General features: G+C 52.1%; 1 protein-coding gene across 7 annotated transcripts; it reads right to left on the bottom strand.

The window, feature by feature from the left end:
- Positions 1 to 628: 628 nt before the first annotated feature.
- MOB3C (MOB kinase activator 3C) lies at positions 629 to 25,741 on the bottom strand. 7 transcript variants are annotated; one of them, XM_087733453.1, is made up of 6 exons: positions 25,604 to 25,734; positions 24,969 to 25,392; positions 24,291 to 24,462; positions 16,495 to 16,994; positions 6,421 to 6,623; positions 629 to 2,136 (listed from the first exon to the last, which is right to left on the bottom strand). In XM_087733453.1, exons 4-6 carry the CDS (start codon positions 16,910 to 16,912, stop codon positions 2,107 to 2,109), a joined length of 651 nt encoding a protein of 216 aa, XP_087589579.1. In that variant the 5' UTR covers positions 16,913 to 16,994; positions 24,291 to 24,462; positions 24,969 to 25,392; positions 25,604 to 25,734; the 3' UTR covers positions 629 to 2,106. The 7 variants fall into 7 exon arrangements, with proteins under 7 accessions (XP_087589579.1, XP_087589578.1, XP_087589580.1 ...); XM_087733452.1 differs by having other exon boundaries at positions 24,291 to 24,455; XM_087733454.1 differs by having other exon boundaries at positions 25,031 to 25,392.

The following is a 25,741-nucleotide window of genomic DNA, read 5'->3' as shown; positions in this document are numbered from 1 at the left end:
GTCACTGTCTCACTGTCTTCCACTGTTGAGAAGAGGTTGACTCTGTCATCTTTGTACCTCACCTTGAAGTAGCTGTAGAATGCTGTCAGTTCATCCCTTAGACCCCACTGTTGAGACAGCTTCTCCATAAGTCCCAACCTTACCAGCTTCCAGAGGGTCCTGTGCATTGAGTCCAACCAGGCCTCACTCCTCAAGAAGGCAGAAGGTTCCCAATAGAGCTGTTGTCATCTCCTGCCTCTGCACCACACAATGATTTGTGCCTGTGGTTCCTGACTGCAAGAAGAGGCTGCAAGATTGATCCCAGGACCCAGGAACCACATACCTTTGGAAAAAGTAGTGAGCAAACCTCACCACCGTGCATCACTGGAAAAACACCTTCAGGTGGGATGCTGGTGAAAAGTCTGCAAGGGGAGGATGCAGACCAGCAACATTAGCCTATGTCAAGCCACTTTCTGAGATGCAAGCTGAGGTCACAACATGGCATTGAGATCTATCAGTGCTGCAACTCTCAGGGAAATCCACTCTTTAAGGTTTCCTTGGTGCTTTTTCATGATGTCTGTCTTACTACAGATGAATCAGGGAAGAATACAGTACACCAGGTTTATTAACATTTCTTTAATTAGTAACAGAACAAAAATGTTTGGACTTTTACTGACTATTTTACACAGAAAATATTGGAATGATGTATCAAGTGGTTTTGTGTTCATTTTGCTGTGTTTTATTTCCATGTAAAAATATACATCTGGTATACAAGATAAAAAAAATAGATTTTTGCAACAAAATAAGTGCTTTGAGCACTAAAAATTCACTTGTGCACTTCAATGTTGGTCTAAATATTTACATTTTCTAGCCACATCCCCTCCCTACCTCAAAAATGGGCAATCCCCAGATTATAAATATCAGCTGTGTCTGGTATAAAAAACTTTCCCAGAAAAAGGGCAGGGAACACAAACTAACAATGCTGTGGCTCAGACAATTTGATTTTAACTCCCTCAAAACAGTGGGAAAAAAAAAATGTCAACCCTTGTCCAAAGAAAAATGGCACAGGGAACACAACACTAGTTATCAGGCACGGCAAGCAGAAGGGGGAGAAATTTTGAGATGTGATACCTTTCAGGGGAATAATGGCACAGACCAGGTAGCCATAGCATGCTTTCAAAAGGTCAGAAAGGTTTAAGAAGGACTGATGTTGCCTTTTTGGAAGAACAGGGCAGATGAGATGTCTCTTAAAGTCCTCCACCTGGTTTACTATGCTGTAGCGTTGGATAATGTAAAACAACAATTTCTACAGCCAGCATCTGCTGATCTTGAGCCAAGACAACATATCAGGAAATGCTGACGTTGAAAATGTTGTCCACCACTTTCTGAGTCTTTCGCAGGTAGACTGTGCTGGTCACAGTAAAAAGTGGCCCAGTTCACCTCCTCTGTCATGGGGCCACCTTGCCATTAGTCCAAGGAGTGTTGGATGCATCTTAGAACATCATGAAGTCCCCTCTGCCAAGCGTGAAAAATCCCTTGGCGGGGGGAAAGGCTCCCTTTGATAAAGCATGAATTAGGGCAGAAGGAGAGACATTCATAGCTCATGGTTAAAAACAGTACCTCAGCAACTAACCACATGAAGGCAGTTGGGATCAAATGTCACCAACTTTGCAGAGCTGATCTCAGAAAGGTAACCGGCATTACTCGGTAGCCAAGGTCACACCTGCTCACAGGGCAGGAATGACTAAAAAAACATTTGGAGATCAGTGTAGCTGAGGACAAAACAAGAGGAAAGGTGGCTGAAGGGATGTTATCAGACATGGGATTGAGTCTTAGAAACCAGAGTGTGCAAAAGTCAGCCAAACTTGCCTCATTCTCCAGTAAGGCAGTGGCTTTCTAAGACAGGAGCCATACATCAGAGCCTGGGATCTATCAAAAAAAAATATCTGTCCAGAGATGCTTGGCAAGCTTAGGGTTCGGCCTTGGCCTGAAGAGGCTCTTCTGCAGTGTTCATAGTTCATTGAGTTGAAATGCCCAGAGCGAGTCTTTGGGAAGAGGTGTCCCACCACAAGATGGGTCTTGTCCCATCGGGCTCCGAAGCCCGTTGAGTTCACCTGCCAAAATGCTTCAGTGGCAAATTCGTTCTGTCATTTCTTTCTGCATTGAAGGGGGAGAGAAAAGAAAGAAACAGTAAATGCAAAGGACAGGTTTTAGTAGAGTGACATGTCCGGGCAGTTTGGTAGGTGTCCAAAAACAACCTAAGGAAGCGACCGTGGGAGTCTCAGGGAGCGTTTCTCTATTTCCCATGCCAGCCCTCCTGGGAACTGTTCTGCCTCAGCAGCTCCTTCCTGGCATCCTCCTTGGTCTCTGTGGCACAAGATTATTTTGGCTGTGCCCTAGATTTGTGAGCAGTCCAAGGAAAGAGCATTGGCTGAGATGTTGAAAGATGCAGGTCCTGCTCCTGACTCAGCCACAGAGCAGCCAGACAAGGCGGTGCCGCTCTCAGAGCCTCCGTTTGCAGCTGCCTAGGGAGACGGGACATGGAGCTGCTCCTGGGAGCCGCCGGCTCTTGCTCTGGCAGGTGACAACAGCTCACCCAAAGGACCTGTGGTTTTGACAACGGCTCCCACGGGCACACTGCAACGCAAATGAGTGCTAATAACAGAGGGCCACAGGAAACCTCCTGAGAGAGCGAGCTCTGTTTAGGCTAACAGACTGTTTTCTTTAGGCAGGATGGCATCATGCCAGCTGCATTAGGAAGGTGCCCAGATTTCAGCTGGTGGAAGACGGTATTTGTCCTGGCCTTGCGGAGCCTGACTAATAGCTTGCAAATCACGTACGTTGCTGCAGTGAGGAAAGTCTGTGATTCTCTCTGGCTCATCAGGTTCATGGCTTGTGAATCTGCGTGTGCACACAGACCCCCTCACACACCCCAGAGAAAGGTTTGCACATTAAAATGTACTCCCAAAATAGATCTGAAGTCGGACTGGTCTGCAGAGAAGGAAGGGTGCAACTCTAAAAAGAGGAGAACTTGGAAAGTAGGATGATCCTTGAGTAACTCTATAAAAGGCCCTTTAGTGATATAACCAAGGGGGACAGAAGCTGCAATCTCAGCTCTTCAGTGCTGAGAGCTTTGTTTTTAAAATCCATCCGGGGAAAATGGCAAAGAAAGGGCTTCTTTGTAGGAGTAACGTGCAAAATGAGTCAAGTGCAGAACTCTGCCATCAAATGAAAAACCGATGCTCTGCCACAAAATCACGTTGCAAACAGGAAGTGTTTGCAAACATCTCGGAAGGAGAAAGAAGGAGGGGGGGAGAAGACTGTGAACATCCTCTTGCAACAGCATCCAGCCCACTCCACTAGCACAGCATCAGGCAAAAAAGCAGCCTTGAACAGGATGGGTTGGGGTGGCCAGTGGACTGCCAAGCTGCCTGCAAGGTCCTCAGGCTGGCCCCAAATGTCCAAGGCATTCATCACACTCTGGAAATCCCTGCAGCTCTGCCTTAGTACGTAACCAGCTGGACCTCTGCCAGTGCTGCTGCCCAGCACCATGACCTTTCCTTGTCAAGGAAGTAAGTGCACAGCTTCTCTCTGCCCCCGTATTTCTTGATTTGTTAAGAGGGTGAATCACTGCCTTTCACTAGTTCTGCCCGTACAGAGGATCTATCTCATTCTCGGCTCCCAAGATTTGCTGCTAAGAAATCATGTCCCATAGAAGCTTGACAAAAGGGAAACTGAGGCAGCAAAGGGAGATGCAGCCAGAGGCAGGCTTAGAAACCAAGAACTCCTTCACCCCACAATCCTTGTAATTTTTCTAAGCTATTTGGGCCTAACAGGACATTTTCTGGCTGGAGAGGTGCTGTTTTTTTCTTTCTTCTTACTCCTAAATCTGGAAACTGGGGCTCCTCAGTAGAAAGCCCCATCTGGAAAGCTCCAATCATAATACAGCACTCAGACCTGCTGTCTTATTCCAGATGTGCTCCCTCCACATGTTTGGTGCCCTTCCGTAGTCACGTGCAGGGAACAGGCACTTCTGCAAGCAGGAGTCTCCTCTGTCATGGGATTCACGTGGACTAACTCTGGCCGTCTAAATGCAAGGTTAGGGCAGTTGTCTGGGCTCATGAGGCAGTCAACAGAGACTGAGCCTCTCAAGGACAGTTCGTCTTATCCCTACTGAGAGACTATGGCCTTTCCACAAACCATGAGAACTTGCAAAAACTAAACCCTGCACTCTTAACCTAAGATGAAGGCAGATGCAACCGCACTGTCTGTCCTTGCTTAAGTGTCAAACCAGCTGATGAATACTTCAGGACTTAAAAACACTTAGGAGCAGGGCAACAGCTATGGTGAAGCCCAGTGAGAAGGGAAATGAGCAAAGCAAGTCACCGGTGCTCTACCCTGGGCTGGGGAGAGTAGTTAGCCACAGTGAAGAGGACTGAGATCGCGTGTAAAGTGCTGCAGGGGTTGGATGTTACTATTTGTCCATCTTCACAACTGCTGCTGAAGCAAAGCCAGAACAGCATGAACGCCAGGCTCCCCACACGCTCCACAGCACAATGAACCGGAGCTACACCAGGCTCCCAGGGGCTCATTGGAAAGCCCCTGGGATGCATGTGAAAAAACCTCCCATTATTGCTTTCCCTGCCTGCAGCAGAGATAAATGCTATTGGAAGCTATTGGATCAATTCTAGCCCATGCAGACTTTGGGACTGATGGCAGTGTCAAGCTGCAGCCTCCCTGGGGTAACAGCATGGCCAGAAGGACCGCTTTCAGTTTTTGAAAGTTGTTCATAAGCTGCAGCAACTTGTCCCTCCCTCCTCAACTCAGCATTGCATCCTGGACACAACCATCCTCTGGTTGCAGGACACTCTCATACATACCTACAGCAAGTCATTGCCTGAGGGAAGGAGGTCTCCCGTGTGGTTGGGTGTGCTTGGGGCTTGGATGCCAGGCAATGAGCACACCAAGAAATGAGACACAGATAGACCAGAGGTGAATGTGTCTCATTTCCTTGTAGTTTAACTCTGGTTGCATCACACAGGAAAATCTGTTCATCTTAGATTCATCCAGACCCATAAATCATCTCATGTTGCATGTGAGTCACTGGCACCGAAAGCCTATTTAGCAATGTCAGCCTCTGCTTTGGCTATTAGTTGCTAATTATTTACATTAGCAAGCATCAGTCAAAGGAGATGACACCATTATGGGCTGTATATCAATGCTAAAGAAGTTTGTCATGAGGAGCGGTGGTGAGGAAGACTAACAGAGGACAGAGTGATGCCGAGCTGCCATTTTCTGGAGCTGAGGGCCATTGCAATAATATAGGTCACAATCAAACTCTACAAAATAATTAATGTAGATGCTGTTGTCATTCAAGTCCCTCCTGATTAGATCATCATCTCTCCATCCCCCCAGATCACAATCAGAGCAGACAGTCAGCAAATTGAGACAAATGAAAGCTGAGAAAGAGTAAAGTGCTTAGCACTTAGGGGCAGGGGCATCCTCTCCTGCTCCCAGATACTCCTAAACAGGCAGCTCATGCTGGGACTTTTCTCAGCTGTTTGTCTCTCTGGGATTATATCCTCTTGGTCTTCCCCAGCTCTCTGCTGCTGGATATGGCTTTTCTGCAACCCAGCCCTTATCACAGCCTGCTAACTACTGAGTTCCCTATTAATTCTTCTCCCCATTGCAACATGTCCTTCCTAGGTCAGACCACACTCAACCGTGCCTGTGACACACTTGCTTCTCTTACAAAACTAACTATGTGCATTTTCTGGTTTATGTGCCCGGGCTGTCTGGCCTCTGCCTCCCACCAGTCCTGCTGTTTTCAAGGACTCTCACTCTCTGCCTGGCTAATTGCTTCCCAAGGGAGGCTGCAGAGAAACTTGGAGCTCCAGCAAGGCCTCTCCTGCTTGGCCTCTGTAGCTGTTGTCTGGAGCTGCATGTCCTATTGGGGCTTGCTTTCCTGCAGCCTCATTGTAATTCACACCAGGATCCCAAGTGGGGACCTTAGTTTGTTAATAGGAAAACTCAAGGCTGTGGAGAGGGGACTTGGGCTCAAATCTGACCCCTGAAAACCATGTGGACACAACTGGTTGGAAACACTTTAATGTGCAAATTGCACTAGGGGCGCTATGTTACGGTGGTCTTGAGGATACTGAAGAGCGATTCATAGACATGGCAGCAGAGGCAAAGTTTAAGGAGGGTTTTCAGAGGGTAAAGGGTTTCCTCAATGTTGCTGGGAAGTTCTCTCTCAGAGCACTAAGGCCGATGGTTACAGGACAGAAACCATGGGTGTGCTTCTGAGGTAGGGTGGCTGAAGGAGTCCAGAGAGCGTGACTGCACTGCTCAGAGTCCAGCCCCCACCTGAATCTACCTGTGCTGTGCTCAGCCCACGCCACTCTCACCCCCTCCACCTCCCCATCCCTGGGGCATCCTTACCAAAGGCTCCAGCTCCCGATGGTCAACGAGGCTGAACTCCCTGATGAAGTAGTAAAAGTGCTTGTAGCAGGTGTTGACGTGAGCCTCAGCACCCATGTTGATGATGCTGTCAAAGTGGTGGATGTAGACATGGACAAAGACACGGAAGAGGCGGGTGAGGATCTTAGTGCAAACTTGCTGGAACTGCTTGGGGAAGGGAACACCTGCAAAGCAGAAGCAAGTTGGAAGCCATTTGACCATTTCCAAAAAAAACCAGCTAGCATTTAAATGTCACTGTCATGCTTAACAGGCAGTCACGGATGATGAGGAAGGACTCCCTTAGCTAATGTCAAGAGTGACAGCTACACTGGGGCAATGTGCCATCTGGCTCTCCCCACATACTTCCTCATTGCTCAACTAGCAGTTTCACACAGGCATGGTCTGAGGATTTGGGGAGTTGCCCTAGGAGACCAAATTTCTCATCCAGTGGAGGAGGCCACATGTCTCCACATCTGGCTCTATCCAGAGCAATCTGCAGAGGATCCTTCTGCCCTCTCTCCCTGCCTTTCCCCTGCAAGCGGGTGCAGGCACAGCATAAGTCAAATTGTATTTACCCAGGTCCATGAACAAAACTAAACCTCCTCCCAGCAGAAAAGATACCTTCCCTGGTCCTCTGAATCAAAAGCATGGCTCATACTGTTTTTCTTCCTCCACACACCCTCAAACATCCCTTCTGATGCATCAACAGAAACAGGTGGGGTTTCTACCTTTTTTCCTGATCCTTGTTTCAAACAAATGTCTCATTAAAACAGGAAGAAAACTGCCCATCTTAATGATGCTTAGGTTGTAATTTCATTGCACCTGTATGATGCTCCCTCCTGAGATGTCCTCCCAGGTTCAAGAACGGGACCCACCACACATTGCTCTATACTTAACCTTGTCCCACTCAAGGACACAACTTCATACTCTACATTTCCATCCTTGTCGAACTGCACTGCTATCACAGTGAAAATCTGAGGTGCGATGCAGTCAGTGTCAGCAAGCTTGGGGTAAATCTCTAAGGGAAACTTGGCTTTGAAACCCTGAACATATTGTTTGGGAGGAGGAAAATGAAACAACTGGAATTTTTTTTCCTGAAGCTTCTTCCTCTCCCCTGAGCAATTCAATGCAAATTTGCAAAGAACAAAATAAAAACCTCCCTTCCCACGGTTGTACCACCCGCCTCCCTTAGCTTCTTATTAATGCAGCACATAACCTCTTAAAAATCTTTCCAAATAATCTCTGCTCAACCATGGCCAACTCACATATTTTGCGCTGTGGAAAGCATCAGCAAATCTCTTAGCTAAAAAAAATTAAAAATGGTAATTTTATCTTTGAATCTTTCTCATCAGCCTTGCTAGGCAATTAAACTATTTTTCCCAAAGGCTCCTGGCTGTTTTGTTTCCCAGCAGCAGTGCCATGCCCCTCGCCTCCGTGGGTGGCAAACACAAAGGATCTGTCCCTCCAACATCATGCGTGGAGCCTGTGTTTTCAGTGGCCAGGGTTTGGCAGGTGCTGGGTTCAGTATCGCAGCATTCGTAACAGACGGTGATCTTTGGTGTAAACCAGAGGCATCCTCGGCCCAGCTCAGTATCACTTTGCTTCCTGCACAGTGTAGGTGCGGCGGGCAGGGCAGAAGCGCATGGATGTCCCAGCCACCGCTTGGAGGAGGATACGTATTTCGGCTCGAGCGTCACACGAACACAGAGAGGTGGTTTTGAGACTGATTCACGCCCGCTGCTCTGCATAACCACGAGCACGCTGCAGCCCCAGGGCTGCTCCCGCAGCAGGGACCTTGACATGACCCACTTCACTGCCGGCTCTAACAGATCCTGTGTGGACTTTCTGGGAAAGTTGTTCGCATCTGGTGAAGTACAACCAGGCTCTCCCCATGCCAGCAGCTTAGAGATGGTACTGCAGATCTGCTTCTGCCCTGCACCCTTGACTGCGGAGCTCTCCTTGCCTGATAAAGACAGGGATCAGAGAGAGATCTCCGGGTTTCCCTGTAGTCAGAAGGGAACAGCTGGATTTGAACTTTTTGCACTGAGTGAGAATTTGCTGAGGAAATAAAAGCCATAATCAGCCATAATCACCCAGCTGGGGACTCAGACATGCCATTAGGGTGGTGCCTGCAGACCAACTTTTAAAAATCAATCAAGAAACTTTTTTTTTTTTTTTTTAATAAAGAAAAATTCATCACGGTAAGTAATTTCTGATGAGCACACATTGCCAGGCCCTAGCTGGGGAATACACACTGTTCTGAACAGCCTGTCTCCCTGGGACCAGAGGTGAGCAGTCGCTGCCAGGAACTCAGCAAGGTGCCAGCAGGCAGACAGCAACGCATTTGTTGCCTCCAGTTTGTCACCCATCCCACTTGCCTAAGTGCCTCCTCCGGTCAAAGCAGGCAGTGAGGAAGAAATCAGACCTGACCAGCCACCAGGAGTTTATCGCCAAACTGCGAAGAGTGATAGTGAAGGAAAGCAGCAAACCTCAACCCCGTCCTGAGCTGAGAAAGTAATAAGATCAGACAGTGAACAGCAGATCAAAAGGATCTCAAGACTCCCAGGGCTGATAGCATCTATGGTCCAGATACTGCTGTTAGATGAGCCGCCTCCGGAGCTGGCAGATGGTGACAAGTGGCTTTCCACTGCTTTTGTCCTGAGGCTAGCCAGGAACGATCTTGTCCTATAAATCAGTTACCAGCAAGTCTTCATGGACACGCTGGCAGCTGAGACTTAGAGGTGAGACACCTCCAGCTCTATTCTGGGTTCTCCAAAAGCAGCTCTTGCATCAGGGAACAGAGATTTAGCATAAATCATAGCATCATAGAATAGTTTGGCTTGGAAGGAACCTTTAAAGGTCATCTAGTCCAAATCTCATGGCCATCAGCAACTATGGGAGCTGCTGAGCTATCCTATACCTAATGCTGCCTGGAAAGATATCATCAAGCTGCCAGGACCTACAAGTACCCTTCTGGGCTACCCCGCCACTGTGCTTTCACATGAACTCAGCAGCAGCAGCAGCTCCCGGGAGGTGAAGCTGGGCTGCTCTTCTTTGTGTCCATCACAAGGTGTCAGTGTGCGGCCATCCCCTCCAGACATGGCCAGGCCGTAGTGGCGGCTGACTGTCACTAATGGACTTCTACAGGTCACCCCTCACCCTACCATGTCATGACACCACCACCCACTGTGGTCCTTTGGGTCCAGGGATCACTGGGGTCCGACTCTTGCCCTTTCTCCCCGCATCACTCCTCTGACTCGCACACAAGCCCGGGGAGGCACAGGCAGCCCCAGCAGCACAGGGCACAACCCTGGGCCATCGGGTCCGGCTTCCTCTCCCCATGCTGCAGCCATGTCTGCACCTCCTCTGCCAGGACCCTCCATACAGGCTATGGATGCTTGACTGGACCCTGTGTCTGGCATGGGGGCCTGCGCCAGCTAATCAAAGTGCTTCCCCGCGGGAAGGAAGCAGGGCGGATATCTGATAAGCAGATTGCCTCCGCCAGCAGCAGTCGTGCCTCGCTGCTGATCTCCAGTGACTTGGAAAGCAACCCACAGCAGCCCTGGCAGGCACTGGCCATGCTGGTGAGGAGCTGGAGAAATTCCCCATCCCAGAGCTGAAAGGAAAGGGCTCTCCAGTAAAGCCTGCATCTGACCAACCCAGGGAGAGCAGCAGAAAGATCTGGCATAAATACGGCTTGCCTTGGGTCATGGCTGCTGGCGCAGCGGATGTCCAGCAAACACATGTGACATCCTCTCCAGCACATCAGGGGACACAGCAAGAGCAGGCTGTGCCTCCTCCCTGCAGCCAGGCACGCACTGCAGCCAGCACAGCCCAGCAAGGGGAAAGCCCTGGGACAGGGATCTCGGCACTGGCCATGCACCTATCCTGCCCTTGCAGATATTTAGCTTTAAACCGAGCAGCCAGGCCCCCGTATGTTCACATCAAAGCCATCTGGGCTGCTAGGAGGGTCACCTCCACAGCAAGCAGGGAGCAACGGGGTCCATTCCCCAAGCGTGCGGGGCAGCAGGCTGCTCCCGCCATGGCTCCCATCTCCCTGCCAGGCTGGGCCAGGCAGATCAGCCTTACAGCCAGCAGCAGAGAGAGCCCACTGGTGGCCAGTGCGCCCATAAGCGGCACCTAGGAATGGGGCAGTGGTGGCCCCTGCTTGGGGGACTTTATCCATCTCTGAGGTGGTGCATGGTGGCATGAACCAACAGGAGCAGCAGCTTGGTGAGATGAAGGGATGAGGCTGGTGTGATTGACTCTGCACGGCTGAGATGACCCATTAGCAGGAGTGTGGTGGGCCAGGGGAAAGTCAGAATGGAGGCCCAAGTTTTGGCAAACCACCCTGGTGGTGTGGTGTTTCTTGGGTTTGCTTCACCCTCCCCAGCCCTACACACACACAGCAACCCAGCAATGCCATCCCAGCATGTCCCACTGATGCTGGTCCCAGCTGCCCCAAGGGACAGCAGAACACCAGAAAACCCATCTGCGCTGATTTAAAGGCGTCAAAATTACCTTTACATTTAAATCACTGGTGCTCACCATCCAGCAACCTTGAAGGAAGCAGCAGCAAACCCACAATCTAGCTCCCCTCTGACTCTTCTTGTGTGATAAGCGAGGAGGAGGGGACCACGGGGTGCAATGTGAGCTCGCTCAGATGCTGGGAAAAACATTTATACAAAAGGTCAGCTCTTTTTCTCCACCCATGATCACAGGCACGCGCTACCCAGACGCTGCACACAGACCAGAGAACTGGAGGCTGGGAGCATCGCCTGTCCCAGGGCAGAAACACAGTCCGATCCCAGGAGGAGTGGAACAGAGCAGCCGTCCACAGTGGCGGAAAAGGGAGAACCTTACACATGCTCCAAGCCAGGGCAAAAGCTGTAAGTACAGTAGGTGAAATTTCACTTACTGCAATGCAGCCAGGGTGCTGGCGAGTGGCGTGACTCACAGCCCTGAAATGCATTAGCACCTTCAGTTTATCTTGGATGTTTTCCTTGAAAACCCCAAGATGTGATTTAATGCTCTGAGAAATCTGTGTTCCCCGCTCTGTGCTGATTGCTTCAAAACATAAGGAAACCATGTGGGACCACATGTAAAAGAAAATGAAAATGAGAGGTAACAAAGTGCCTGCGCTTACAGTAAGGGACTGCAAATGGATCTTGGATCTTTCCTGCCATCTCTCCCGTCCCTAACCCTCATACTCCAGCCAATTTAATTTTTTCATGATGAATCAGTACTGGGAAGCTATTTTGCTTCTTGGCAATTGTATTTTTTCCTCTGCAAAAGCAGTAATTCAATGAACTATGCGATGAATTATTGTTGTTATTATTTCTCAGTTCCATTTTGGCCACCATTGTGTTCAGTGATTCATTTTTTTCCTAAAAATAAGTCTTTAAAGCCCCTTTTAAAACTAATGGCATGATGGCAGCTGCAAGCTGGTGTGGTGTTAATTTTGGAAGAAAATAGGCAGAAAAAAAAAAGACAAATCATGTAGAAAATAGCCAGCTGAGAGAACAGCAATAATTAGCTGAATTCTGAACATTCTTCTCCTGTTGTTATGGGGAGAAAGTATTGGATAATTTCGCACGAAGTTTCCTCTGTTTTTTATAATTGTTTAGGGACCATGCTTGAATGGCAGAGCTTGAGTTTTGAAAAGCTTTCCAAGAACTGTTCCAAAATCTCCTGTGGCTGATGCTCTTTAGAGCCACAGGCACATTTGGCAGAGAGCGCAGGGTGTTTCCGGCACTGGGTCTGGTCCAAACCCTGCGTCCGCACTGATTTAATAACGGAGAGGTTTCAGCAGCCGCAATGGTGCTGATGTAGGATGCCTGGCCTTGTGCAACCTGCAGCCTGGTGCTAGGCTGACCGGTGCGGATGCAGCCGACTGCCATGGACCCTGCAAACCCCATCCACCCAACCCTCCTCCCCAGCATGCTCCCACCCAGCAGCAGCTCCCTAAAACCAGGCACCATGGGGCAGAATGATTACCAGGAGGAGCAGATATTACCAGGTGGTAATTTGTTCACGTGGCCACTCACTGAAAAAATCTACTGATATAGTTTTACCAGCTGGTAAAAATAAACCTGTAGAATCATTTATTCCTCTCCCTGCATGGGAGCAATGCTTATTCTCCATTTAAATGTATTTTTCAGGACAGCTACATTGGTTGGAAGAGCGGAAACGGAGCGCTAGCACATGCAAATTGATACAGGTCGTCTGGGAAAGCTGCTGCTGCTGTAGATTTATAGCGATCAAGTTGGCATAGCTCACCCCATGCAGGGATTTGTCTCATCCTGACTGGCAGACAAACAGGTTTCCGCTCCAGAGGAAGGATTATACAGCAAAGTCTTTAAGTGGGACAGAGCCCTGCAGGTGGATTTCCCTGGGAATGGGGAAGACACAGTATCTCCCCCCCACACCCTTGCTGTGATATGCAGAGGGCTTGGCAGCCCCCGCGGCCCCATTGAACCACCATAGGGATTTTCTACTGGTGCAAGCGTGCCATCTGAGGGCTGCAGTCCTGCTGATTAACTCTGCCAGGCCACAAGCTGTCTGCTGGCGTTGGGCTCCCTTGCTGCCGTTTCGGATGTCGGCTGCCCCTCCGGCCTCGCTGCAGAGCCAGCACAAGCTCTGCATCGCACAGTTTGGCTAAACCAACGGTGTTTGTCACCCGGGTCGCTCTGCTCCCCTCCCACCTCTGACACATGCTGAAGGACCAGATGCTTTAGTGGTACAAAACAGCCCAGCTCTGCTCCAGTCACTGGAGTTGTGCCCATTTACCCCAGCCAAGGTCTCCCCCGTGATGCTGAAGGACTCTGTGAGCCCACAAGCCAGTGAACCATCTCTGCTCATTTCCAGCTCAGCCTCTCACCCCCGGGCGAAGGATTTCCCCACTCTGACCCATGAGATACCTCTCCCTTAACTGTCAGGACAGCCATGAGTGAGCCCCGCTGAATCATGTGCTACTTCAGGCTTTGTAGCTTTTGGATGGAGAAGGATGCTGAGGTTAGCCTCAGGCAACATTAGCAAGTTTGGGGAACACTTGCTGTTTCTAAAAAAGAAAAAATAAAAAAGAAAAGTCTGTTTTGTTTGTGGTCAGTTGGCCTTAGCCAGGGAAATCTTTGTGCTGGGACAGTTTTATTGCACGTGGCAAAGAGGGGCCGGGGGGAAAGCTGAGATGCGCACAGCTCATGAAGCACCCACTGAGACGGTGATCACCCATGCTGGTGGATCTCTCTGTTACAAGCAGGAGCGGAACAAACCTTCATGATCAGTATTAGCAGCAGAGATAGGATTTAAGAGCCTCGCTGCGACTCCAAAGCCTGAAATTTATAATTCCTCCCCATCACCTCATCAGACTCCTTTCCCCTCCTTAAAATAGCTCACATCTCTCCTGTGTCCTCTTATTCCCCTTGTCCTGGGTCTTTTCCCAAGGGGCTGGCTCTTTAGGCCTGGCCGCCGTCCCTGAGCCCGGCATCCCTCCCCGCTGCGCGTCCCCCAGCCTCCCCCATCATCCGGTGCGGTGAGGAGAAGCAGCTCGTCAGGAATGGGCGGATGTGACATTTCCCTTCGGCCAAACACCTCCATCTTCTGAAATGCCAGAGCTGCCGAGCACAAGGCAGGCCAGTGAAAGGCAGTTTATTGGGGACATACTGAAGACAAACTGCCACCAGCTCCCTCCTCCCCCTGCCGACAACAACAGCCTTTCGTGTGTTTTGAAGTGAGATCTCAGGCTAAGTTCCCTTTTACATACGTGAGGCCAGAAGCACCTAGACACGGCAGCAAGGGGTCTGAACTGACTCAGGGAGATGAGGGTGTGCCCCCCAGAAAGGGGCTTGGAAGAGAGACCCTGGGAATGGCTTTGGAAGAGAAAAACAGTGGGTTTGCCCCACAACTGCCTGCAGCCAGCTTGGATCTCACCCAGAACTACCCCCACACCAAAACGAAAGGAGAAGCGGAAACCAGAGGCACCAGCCGTCCCTCCTCATGTCGGGATGTGTTACACCTCGGAGAGAGAAGTGCCAGAGACAGGGTGAAAACCATCAGGGCCATTACTGTACTTGGCTGTTGCGCCTCAAAAGGAGACGTGGGAGAGTGGAGGGTGCTGCAATGCCACCGTCCCCCCGTGGCTGCCTGCTTTCTGCAGTGTTAAGACTCCCTGTAGCCCTGACTCCCCAGAGCAGCTTTCAAGCAACATCATATCCCAAATCCTACTTGAAAGACATGAAATTGGACCAGGACACTCTCCTTTCTGGCTGGAAGGAAAAATGGAGTAAATCCACATCTGCACCCCTGTTTTTAACAGCACGCAGAGCTTCTCCTTGGGAAAAAGCCACCTTGGAAGATGGAAGATCCAGCCTGTACCCTGTGGCTGCTGTTTTGCCCCTTGGCAGCAGCGAGCCTGTGCCCAGCTGCGGCCAGAATCAACAGGGACTTTGTTGTCCCCAACAGAGCTGGGGCTGCCAGCACAGAGCATCCTGCACCAACACTGTCGGCCAGCCACACTTCCAGCCTCCTCTGTCCGCCGTGATGTGTGGAGCCCACTGAGCCCACGAGGGAGGGATGCCTCCATGGCACAGCAGATGCCTCCAGTGAATGCCAAGGGCTGACTCCCCTGCATGCCCTGAAGGCAGCCTATCTGCCTGTCCTCTGGCACAAGGATCCAGCACTGCGCTACCCAGACCGCCAGCGAGGGGAAGGAGGCAGCTATTGCCTGCAGGTCTTGGCTTCAGGTGATGGAGTGAGAGAAAAAAGCAAGCCCCGGAAGGCAGGTTGTACCACCCTAACCCCAGGCATAGCCAGTGCAGCCAGGTCAGACCAGGGGTCTGGGGGTTCACCCTATCCCAGAAGGCTGAAATTAAGAGTTTGGCACAACCAGCCTGCAGGCACTGCCTCCCTCTTGCTTGCAGAGAGCCGCAACCCCTCTGAGCCTCCAAGGGCCGGAGACTTTCCCAAAGAAGACACACAACTAGATGCTACAGCACAGCCAAACAGGGCTACAACAATTAGTGGCAGCCAGTAATCTCGCACAGACCATTTTCTTCAATGTTTCCCAGCATATTAGTGAAAATCCTGAGCCTATACTGCACTGATTTCATACGGCTCTATCAGCTGTGCTACTTGGGAAAACAAAAAAAGTCAAGCAGACTTGCAAAGCCAGGTGTTTCCCCCCAAAGCTCCTTAAATCATCTTTTACATTCAAGCAGCTTTGCATTTCATCTGAAAAGCAACCACTGCAAGGTGCGACCTGAGGCTCTGGCAGACCCACCACCCAATGCATCAGCTCCGGCCCTTGAACTCATCTTCTTCAAGTACAAGAAAGCAGCTAAGTATCAGCCCCAGCAGCCGCCAAGCGCTGCAGGTCAGCAGCAGAGGGGTTAGTTTGCAAGCTGTGTTGCCTTTGGCAGCTGCTGCAAGCTCTTGAGGCCAAACATTTTGAAGGGATGCATCGTACATGCTGGGGGTTGGCAGCTGGAAAGGCCAGATCCTGGGTCAGGCATCTCTGCTTGGGTGATGCCTCAGCTAAATAGCAAGACGTGATGTATAATCAGGGCTGAGATGAATTAGCAGAGATGGAAAGGAGCTGAGAAGTGGAGCAGCAAGGTGGGACGAGGGTTAGACCTTGGGAGCATGAACCTACATGGAAAACCAGAAAGAAATGGAGTAGGTCGGTCAAGAGAAAAGTGCGCTGCAGGGATGTGATGACCACCTCTAACCAGCCCTGCGGCTTAGGTCCTTGAGGAAGGGCAAGGGAGCTGGTGAGCTGCCAGCCCTCATTTCTCATAGGCACAGAATACATGAAAAAAGTTCAAGCACAGAAAAGAACAACATTGTTTTCCACATCCCCTAGGAGCTGGATGAGGAATCCCAAGCTCAATTTGCAGCAAGGGGGTGTGTGATAGACACTGAGGAACACCCGTAACAGGAAAGGCTGCAATTCTTGGGATCGCAAAGTTTAGCAATACCAACCCTGACGTGCACCAACGGCTTAGGAACCTGCATCAGTTACAACCCCAGCCTTCCCGCAAAGAGCCAGAGAACACTCACCTATCCTGGTGGGGAAGATGTCCTCGTTGTTAATGAGCATCTCAATCCAGTCCATCAGCATACACATGTACTGCGGGGCCGACAGCTTGGTTGGCTTCTTGTATTTGCTATCGTCCTGCCACCTGTACTCATACTTGAGCCCACCCGACATGATGGGGCAACTCTTCTCCGTGCAATACTCCGACATGGTGCCGTAGATGAGGTTGATGCGGTTGAAGAAGTCCACCACGTGCATGGCGATCCAGTCGTTGATGCTCTCACCAGGAGGCAGCTGCACCACCGCTTTCAGGTCCAGCCCAGACTTGAGGGAGGCCTGGGCTTTCTTGTACAGCTCGAAGCGCTGGGTGCCTGGCTCAAACTTCTTTCGGGGACGAAATGTTTTGTCTTTGTTGAAGACTTGCTTGAGACACAATGCCATTGTGGGCAGGGCTGGCCAGGGTGAGGGCAGAGGCTTGGTGCAACGTGAAACCCAAGGCTAGAGTCTTCAGGGGTGGAGGTTTCTGGGAGGAGAAAGAGAAATTTTGGTCACCTATGAAGGCAGCTGCATGTGTGGGCACGCTTGCAGTGATGAATTCGCACCAGGATGCTGGCTGGCACCCCTGCTGTGGCAGCACATGAGGACAAAGATTTGGGGTGAGCTCCTGGCCCTTCTGCACTCCCCGAGGTGACCTGGAGCAGCTGCTGCCACCTCACACAGCAGCTCCCGGCCCTGGAGAGGGCGAGTGCTGCTGCACATGCCCCATGCAAAGCTCGATGGCAGACAGAGCCCTTCCTCCCTCCTAAGCACGCTGGGAGCTCACTGGGCTCCAGCCAGCCTCTTACCTCTGGGGCTTTTATTAATAACTGCTACAATAAAGTGAGAGCTGTGATACCAGTGGAGCTCACCAGCCCAGACAATCCCAACCTCGTGGCCCTTTCCTCTTCCAGCGAAAAGGAAGTGTCTCTTTCCCAGGGATTTCTCAGTACAAATAACCCCTGACCCTGCCGCGGCTGGCGAGCGATGCCCCGAGGACTTCGCTGCGACCGCAGCTGGCTGCTGGTTCACACAGCCCCAGCGTCGAGATCAATGGGAAAAGGGGGGATTATTTTTGTTGTTCTGCCCCGTGTGTTTGTTCAAAAGAACAAAACCCGCATCTGAAGAAGGGAAATGGCAGCACAGCACAGCAACACGACGTGCCAGGATGCGGCCGGCCCTCCAGGCATGCACACAATGCATGCAGGAGCAGTTGGGGTGGCAAGCTGATGCTCCGGGTGACTTGGTCTGGAAGTCACGGCTCAGCAAAGCGCTGAGCTCACCCCTTCCTGCCCGAGGTTAGCAGCACAGGCAAGGGCTGCGGTATTTCCCTTTTTTTTCTTTTCCTCCCTGAAGCTCCAGTGGAAATCCCATCCTCCTCAGGCTGTCCCGGACAGGCTGAAATACATTTGTGCATTTAGTTACCTGCGCTCATCACCAGTGGTGTTAACATAACATCAAGGCCCCCTTGTGCTAAATGCTTTGCTGAGGCTTAGGGAAGAGAAGTCCTCCAACAGCCTCCCCCTGACGGGAGGACATGGAGAAAGAGTTAAAAAAAAAAAGGAAGAAAAAGATTCACGGAAAGGGGAAGCGACTTACCCAAAGTCACGAGCAGGAGGGAATGGTGCCGAAGGCAAACCTGGATGCATGTTCATCATTAAAAAGACAGCTTTCAGCCAAAAGCTTGCTATATAAACTCTGTTTTCTAAACTTCTTTCAGCCAAAAGCTTGCTATATAAACTTTGTTTTCTAAACTTAGTGCCGAGCCACAGGCAGATCCTATTTTGCCCAGCAGAGACCAGCTAAACATCTTGCAAGGGAATCCCCATGCTCCTCTCAAAGCCCACCCGCAGGGGCATCACTAGGAGGCAGCAGGACCTAGCGATCACCCCAAACACCAGCAGGATCTGCCCTGCAGGGATTTCTACACCACAGCCAGCGTGTGGCTGCAAGGGGAAAACCCTGGTGTGGGTGCAAACCCTGGTGTGAGTGCCATTAGTGCACTAACCACGGCCTTTCCCACAGGCTGGAGTGATGGTTTGCCACCATTACGTAGCTTGCAGCATGGTAGTGCCAAACCCTGCCATGCTCTGCTGTACCCAGGTACAACCAGACCTGAAACCGTATGGATTTAGGTGCTTTTTGCTCCACTGAGGGGTTCACAGCCATCACACAACGTTATGCAGGGTGACTATAATACCGGGGTATCTGCAAACCTTCCCCAGCTCATGTGGCTGGGTGGGATTTTAATGGCTCCAGCCCTGTTATCCTCATTTATTGCCAAAGGGCAATGACTGGGAGATATTTCCTGGATGCTTTTTTGGCCCCTGCCCCAAGCAGGCAGCCATGTCAAAGAGCTTGTTCCCCACTTCAAAAAAAGCTCATGAGCTCTCCAAAATGCCAGCCGATGGAGGGAGCCAGCGTCATGTCGACTCCTACCTGTCCTGAGGGGAAGGGTCTCCAGTATGGCAGCCCTGAGGAAGCCCAGCAGAGGCCAGGGGATGCTGGGCACAGTGAGGCTGTAAAGAAAAGCCCTTATTCGGGGCTTCCCACCCGGCTGTCACATATTCAAGGTACATCCTGTTGATAACACCTCTAAAAAAAGGCTTCCTGGGGAGTTTGCTAATGCATAACAGTTTCTAAAATATGTACATATACGTGCCTATATATTTATATATAACTACTGCAATGGGAATCCTAATCTAGTAATATAGGAAGTGCTGGGCTTCCCTTTGGGATGAGGCATCCAGCAGGGTCTGCCCGTATGGAGGTAGGCGTGATGGGGCTAGGCAGCGCCCAGCTCTGCCGCCAGCGTGGGAGGGAGAGGGCCAGCACTGCCTCTGGTGCTTTTGCCCACCCAAAGCACTTGTCACTAGCTGGCTCTGCCAGCAAGCCAGGACGTGGGGCTGCTACCACCCAACCAGGACATGGGGCTGTCCCTACCCTCATACATGGATTATTTTTCCCCTCTCTCTCTCTCTCCTGTCACCAGCCAGTGGCAGAGGACTGGCTGAAACATAAAGACCATTCAAATGAGCAAAAATAAACAATCGTGCATCTAAGTCAGGATTTCCCCACCTGACACTTGGCAGCTTCCCAGGACGGGGATGACGCAGCACCCACTAATCCATCCTGCAATTCCCTCATCCCTGTCCCCAGCCAGTCCACAACCCTGACAAAGCTGAGCAGCCCCTTTGCCAAGCACCCAAATAAAACCCAGTGACTGCCCCCCAGTAGGGCTGGACAGGCATCACATGGCACCATGCTAAGCCTGTGTCCTCACTCTCTTTGCCGGGTAGATGGAGGATGAACAGCTTGGTTATCCCCATGTTAGACTGGACCGATGCCACCAGGTCACACAGTCCCTCCAGGTTAACATCAGTACAAGCGGGGACTGGGATCTAACCCAAGAGGTTTCCCTGGGATTTCAGCAACGCAAGTTGTGCCAACAGACATTTCTCCATGTTGCCGTTTCTGCTGGCCTCGGCTCCATTCGCTCGGCTCCAGGAGCTATTGCTGTTTGTAGCCTTTTCCAGGCAGAGGCCATGTTTGTTCCAGAGTGATGAAAAGCCACCCTGGCAGATGATATCCCATCAAACATATCACTTGCAGGGGCCGTCAGCAGTGAAATCTGTTCTCCATGAACATGGTGGGGTTCCTGTGTTCCTGTCCCTCACATCATTGACAGTTCTCTGCAAATATTGAATCACTCACTGGGAAATAAACTCTGCGTCTCATCTCCCGAAGTCATCCTTCTGCCCCATAACTCATCCCACAACTCCATCTCTGCATCATCCACAACTGGATCTCTCTGTTACCCTGCAAGCTGCTCTCACTCATCAGGCAGGTGGGAATGTGCTTCATGCTTCAGTACCATCCAAATAAAACACCAGTTTAAAACAAAAAAAAAGAGCGACAAACCTGCTAAACATCTGCCAGGTGTTTTTCTACCATGCATCTGTTAGAGATTCCTGGGAAGGGGGGGAGAAAACCCGTTGCTGCCCAAGTGCTCGGAACAGACCTGTCCCCGGAGCCCGTGGGATGCTGGCACGGCACCGCAGCCTCTCTGCTCCCTGGGCAGCAAGTGCACGCTGGAATAACAGGAGTGGTTTTGCTTTCAGGATCCTCGCCAGCATCGCTACCAAATTACCAAGTCACTAAAAGGCCTTGTGAATCCTTACTGGAGAAAAATGTTCTCCAGAAGTTAAATTTAACACAAAGCCAAAAACACGTCCTGGGATTTACAACCCAAAGAAGCAGGGAAAGGCGCTGGGCCAAAAGCCAGATTTCTTCTCTGTGTCGCTCCAAAGTTTTCACTGCCCAGAGAGACTGATGTGCAGGGAAGGACGTGAGCAGTGTAGGGAGGGAGCTGCATGGAGGCCAGGACCGGGGCTTGAAATACCAGCTATGGCCCTTGCAGCTGGGGCACTGAAACGGGACACACCAGCTTGGAGCAAACAGGCTCTGCAAAGTCACCAGTGCCTCAGTTTCCTCTCGGGCAGGGACCCAACACCCAGCTCCACTTTCTGGGAAGAAAGGCAAAGTCCTTTGGAAACGGACCCAGACACATCCCAAGTCTAACTGGCGGAAAAGGGCATCAGCAGTGAACGCAAGACCAGATTTTCCCAGTGTCCACCTTTGTGCATCCAACTCAGCTGGTGCTCTTCCATCGCTGGCCGAATATTTGGGACAGGTCCACGTAAAAAGACGGAAAATGGGAGATCTTCCAAGGTTTAGCTGTGGTGCAGAGTTCAGCTGAGCCTGACATTCAGGGCTGTTGCGTTCCTGGAAATCAGGCTGTGGTCTGCTGGGGCTTGGGGTGGGGCAGGAGACCCATCCAAGTCCAAATTGCCACTCGTACTGCCAGTTTTGGGAAATCTGAAGGGCAAGCTGCCATTCTGTTGAATGAGCTTAGACAGCAGCTTCCTACGACATGACCATACACATCCCGCTGCTGGCCTGTGCCGGCAGGGCCTGGACCGGCGCTGCAGCGGCAACCTGCAGGTCTCTGCCTTCGGTTCCCACATGCAAAATCAAAGCTTCCCCGAGAGGAGCCTTGGCAAAGGCTGCAACCCCACTTCACCACGCCGCAGTTCCCATCACAGGGTGGTGCCGGCACCCCAGGGGCTCACACATCCCTTTCTGAAGCATCTGCAAGCCCCCAAATCAAACCTTGTCCTGCTCCCAGGAGCAGACGGGGAGCGAAGCAGGTGGCCGTGGAGCTGGAGGCTTTCCCCACTGTCACCCCATGTCCCTGCCAAGGACAGTCAGATGAGGATGAGCGAAGCTGCCGGGCAGAAAGAGGCTGCTGCTTCCCATGGGACATCCATGCCATGGCGTGCTCAGTGCTCACTCCCATCCGTGTGCCCAAAATAGCCTCGGCTTTGCAGACAGCTGGCTTCAAACCCAGCTGAGCAGCCGCAAAACCCTGTCCATGGCTGCAAAGGCTGCTGGCTTTGGTCCTGCCCCTGTTTTTACCAGCGGCAGCAGAAGCAAAACTCAGTTGGGTTTAGCAAGAACCAAATGAATACAGGGTTAAGCTCTGCAAGGGCAAGGCAGAGCCGCTGCCAGGGACATAGCAAGCAGAGACACGTGAAAAACTGATTTCCTAGATTGCTGGAAGGTCCAGAGATGAAAGGAAATGAACTGGATGGCGGGGGGGATGTAAGTTCAGGGTCAAACTAAGCCACTAATTTCAGATTTGAGGGCTGTTGTGTTTTTTTACTTACACTTTTTTTTTTTTCCTTTTTTTATCATTTGAAAACCACAGAGGAACATGGCAAGGCAAAGGCTTTGTTGTAAATTAAAAACAACTCTGAAAGGTCTGTTTAGAAACTGGCAAAACAAAAGTGGAAAGCCGGCAGAGCGGCGGGAGGGGGGCTTCCTCCCTCCCGGACCTGCAGGCACAAGGCAAGGTCACCAACAAAAACCTGCGGTTTCGACACCAAATAAGCTTTAGTCAGAAACCCAGCAGGAAGGATCAGTCAGATGCACTGCTGGTCTCCAGGGCGATGGGCACCAGGGACGATCCTGCACTCCCTGCCTCAATTTCCCCAGTTTCAAAACTCTTCTCCCTCCCTGGCCTGCTTTTATATTAAGGGCTGCAAAATCAAAGCCTTCAGGGGGAAAAGTGCTTTGCAAGTGCCCCTGTGAAGCATTAATGATCGTGGAGGGTAAGGAGAGAGGAAGGCTCCGACACCGGCACCTCCCGTGGCTCTGGTGCCAAGCGCATCCTCTCTGGATCCAGCCTGAGACGGTTACACGCTCGCACAAGCATCTGACTGGAAACCACAGGTGGCCGCTTTAGCAGCACGCTCCAACCCTCGCCGGCAGTGCAACAGCCAGGGAGCACAACAAGGGGTCCAACGCCGCGGGCAATCTGCAGGGAGACTGGCTCCCACTGCTTTGGGACGAGGCTGTGAAGGATGAGCGCAGATCTGTGCAGCTCCAGGCACCATACAGCAAAGTGTAGGTTAAATACTACTAGCTCTGCATATCCCCCTCAGGCTTCCCTAGGGGGATCTTGCCCTCAGCCGCCCAGATGTCCACTTCTGCTTCCCTGCTTTAGGGGATTCCCTTCTCCCCACCACAGGCAGTGTAAAAGTCCCGTCCTGCCCTGTCTCCGGTGGAGGAGCAGGGCAGGCATCAGCTCAGCCACCATCTATCAGAGCCCTGAAACAGCCTCCAGATGGACAATCTGACCAGAAACCAGCTGGCCCCGGGGCTCGGCTGACTTTTCGCTGCTCTAGGAAGCATTACTGTCTGGCTGCTGACTCGACAGCACTGTCTCAGGACTTCAAGCCCCAGACATGTCCTGTTGCAAAGTCTGGTCTTCAACCTGTCCTAGAGCATCTTTGCAATGGGAGCTTCTTCTCGGTGGACTTGAAAGTACATCAGAAGCGCCCCAAAGGCCAAAGCTGCCTCTCCCAAGCATCCCTTGCACTGCAGCCACCCCAGCCGCAATCTAGCCAGAGGCTGTGGGCATATGGGGCTCCTAGAGAGGGGAATGTAGCCCCTCTTTTCCAGCCTTCACAATAGCCACGTCTGGTTTTAATCGTCCAAGGAAGGAGGGGTGCAGGAGGATGCTGGGGAGCACGGTCTTGGGGCTTTGGCCCCACTTCCTCTGTGCTTCCTGCTGGAGCCAAGCCCCAGCTGGGCTGTCCGTGAGAAACGGGGTTATTGGCTGCCGATCCCAAATATAACCCAAACGATGGAAAATTCCAGGAAACGAGCCAAGACAAGATGCTGGGAGGGGGATCAAGGCCCAGCATGTGTGCTGAGGGAGCTGCAGAGCAGCCTTGAGCTCTCAGTAGCATCTCCCTGCCGCCAAACCCTCCTTGGGCAAACCCCCTCGGTGCTGCGGAGACCCACGAGAGGTGCGAGCGTCCTCCGAGGCAGCCCTGGCTGGGGGAACTGCCAGCAGGAGGCCACCCTGGTGCTTCCCCCGGCTCGCCTGGTGCTCGGAAATCCCCGACTCGTGCAAAAGGGACCCAGCACAGCTTCCAGGAATGGGACCACATGCACCCTGGCTTCCTCCTCGGCTGGGCCCGCTGTCCCCTGGCTCTGCCCCACTCCTTGCCCTGCTTCCCTGCCACGCCACCAGCAAAGCAGCAGCTCCCTGGGGACCACAGCCTGGCCCGAAAGCCCTGAGAAGATTTCTCCTGAGTCACCCAAGATTACTCCAAGCAGAAAAGCAAAGCCTCATCTCTCCAGGGTGGAGGCAGCATATCCAGTTCATTTTGGGGGTGATGCCCTTGTGGGGCTGAGGGCTCTTTAGGGGTACCTCATTCCTGGGGGGCTGGGATCTTGCTGCTGCTGCCAGTGACTTGCTGGGAGCCCTGCAAACAGGCGTCCAACAGCCTCCACGGTGCCTGACTGCTCTGGTTCAGTCCCAAGGGTGATTACTCCACCATCAGAGCCGTAATCCCAAACACCGGGAGCTCCGGGCCTGCAAGCTCGGGGAACAAGACAAGAGGAGACAAGCCAGCTGCTGAAAACCCATCTCCACCGCTCGCTCTCAGCCAGTTCCCCCTGCCCACAACTTTCCGCCCTCCCTCTGACACTGACAAAACCACTGCTGGGCCTGTCCCACCCGGGAAACTGGGTGTCTGCCCACATAGTGTGCTGCCGGCAGCGCTGCCTGTCCCTCCTTCCCCTGCCTGTGCCCCCTTCCCCTGAGCACCGCCAGCCATCTGCACTAATCCCCTGCTCCGCCGGCGGTGGCTCCCGGATCCTCCTGCATCCCCAAAGCAGGCTCCCTCGGTATTTACACACCAGCAGCTGAGCAGAGACGCACCGGGGAAAGGGGAAGAGCCTTCTGCAGGCGTCCATGCCCCGGCCGGGTGAAGGATTGCTCCTTCCCAGGCTAACCCCGACCAGGTCTTGCCCAACCCATGCTTAAAAGCACCCAAGGAGCATCCTCAGGAGTGCAGCACTGGCTTTCTCCACCCGCAACACTCACCTCATCCCCCGGTGCACCCGGCTTCCAGCCCCAAATCCCTCCGCTGCACTTTCTGCTCTTACTGAAGAAGAAGAAAAAAGTTCAAGCCAGGCTCCCCGTCGGGACTGTCGGCGGTTTGGGGATCGCAGCGGCAGGGAGAGCTGCCACACTCCAGCGCTCGCCGGGGTTTCGTTACAGAAACCCAGGGCCGAGGGTTTTTCTCCGGCCGGTGATGTCACATCCTGACCCCGCCAGCAGCTCCAGCTGTCCCTGGAAAACCCACTGGGAAGCCGGCCCCCCGCCAGCGCCAGCAGCGGGCACACACGCTCACGGGCAGGCACCCACACCCACACCCACGCACCATTCCTGGATGCTGAGGTCCTTTTTGGCGCACAGTCCCGTGCCGCTGGCTGGCTCCGGGCTTTCACGGGACAACAGCAGCACGCTGAGGGAAAGGAGATTAAATCCTGCGGTATTTCCCCCCCCCATCTTTTGCACAGTCTCTCTCCCTTCATCCTTCCCCCCTCTGCACGCACACAAAAATCAGCCGGAGGTTTCAGTGCCAGGCCAAGCTGGACACCATCCAAAACAGAAAAGCCAGAGACAGAGGAAAGAAAAAAAACCAGAAAAACTTTTGCTGCACAAAGCAGACTTACTTTCTGTTGGGCTCGGAGGTGGGGTGAGTTCTGAAGTGCGTTGCAGTATTTAAATACCACTCGGCGAAAGCAAGCCTGCGCCAGCACGCTCAGCATCGAGAGGAGCAGCCAGCCAGCGTGGGATGGCTCGGCGTGGGC

The sequence above is a fragment of the Nipponia nippon genome, unplaced genomic scaffold, assembly GCF_047370975.1.
Source record: "Nipponia nippon isolate SJK-2023a ecotype South Korea unplaced genomic scaffold, ASM4737097v1 scaffold_5, whole genome shotgun sequence".
Taxonomy (NCBI): Eukaryota; Metazoa; Chordata; class Aves; order Pelecaniformes; family Threskiornithidae; genus Nipponia; species Nipponia nippon.
The sequence above is the reverse complement of the archived record's forward strand: the minus strand, read 5'-3'. Positions and strand labels throughout refer to the sequence as shown.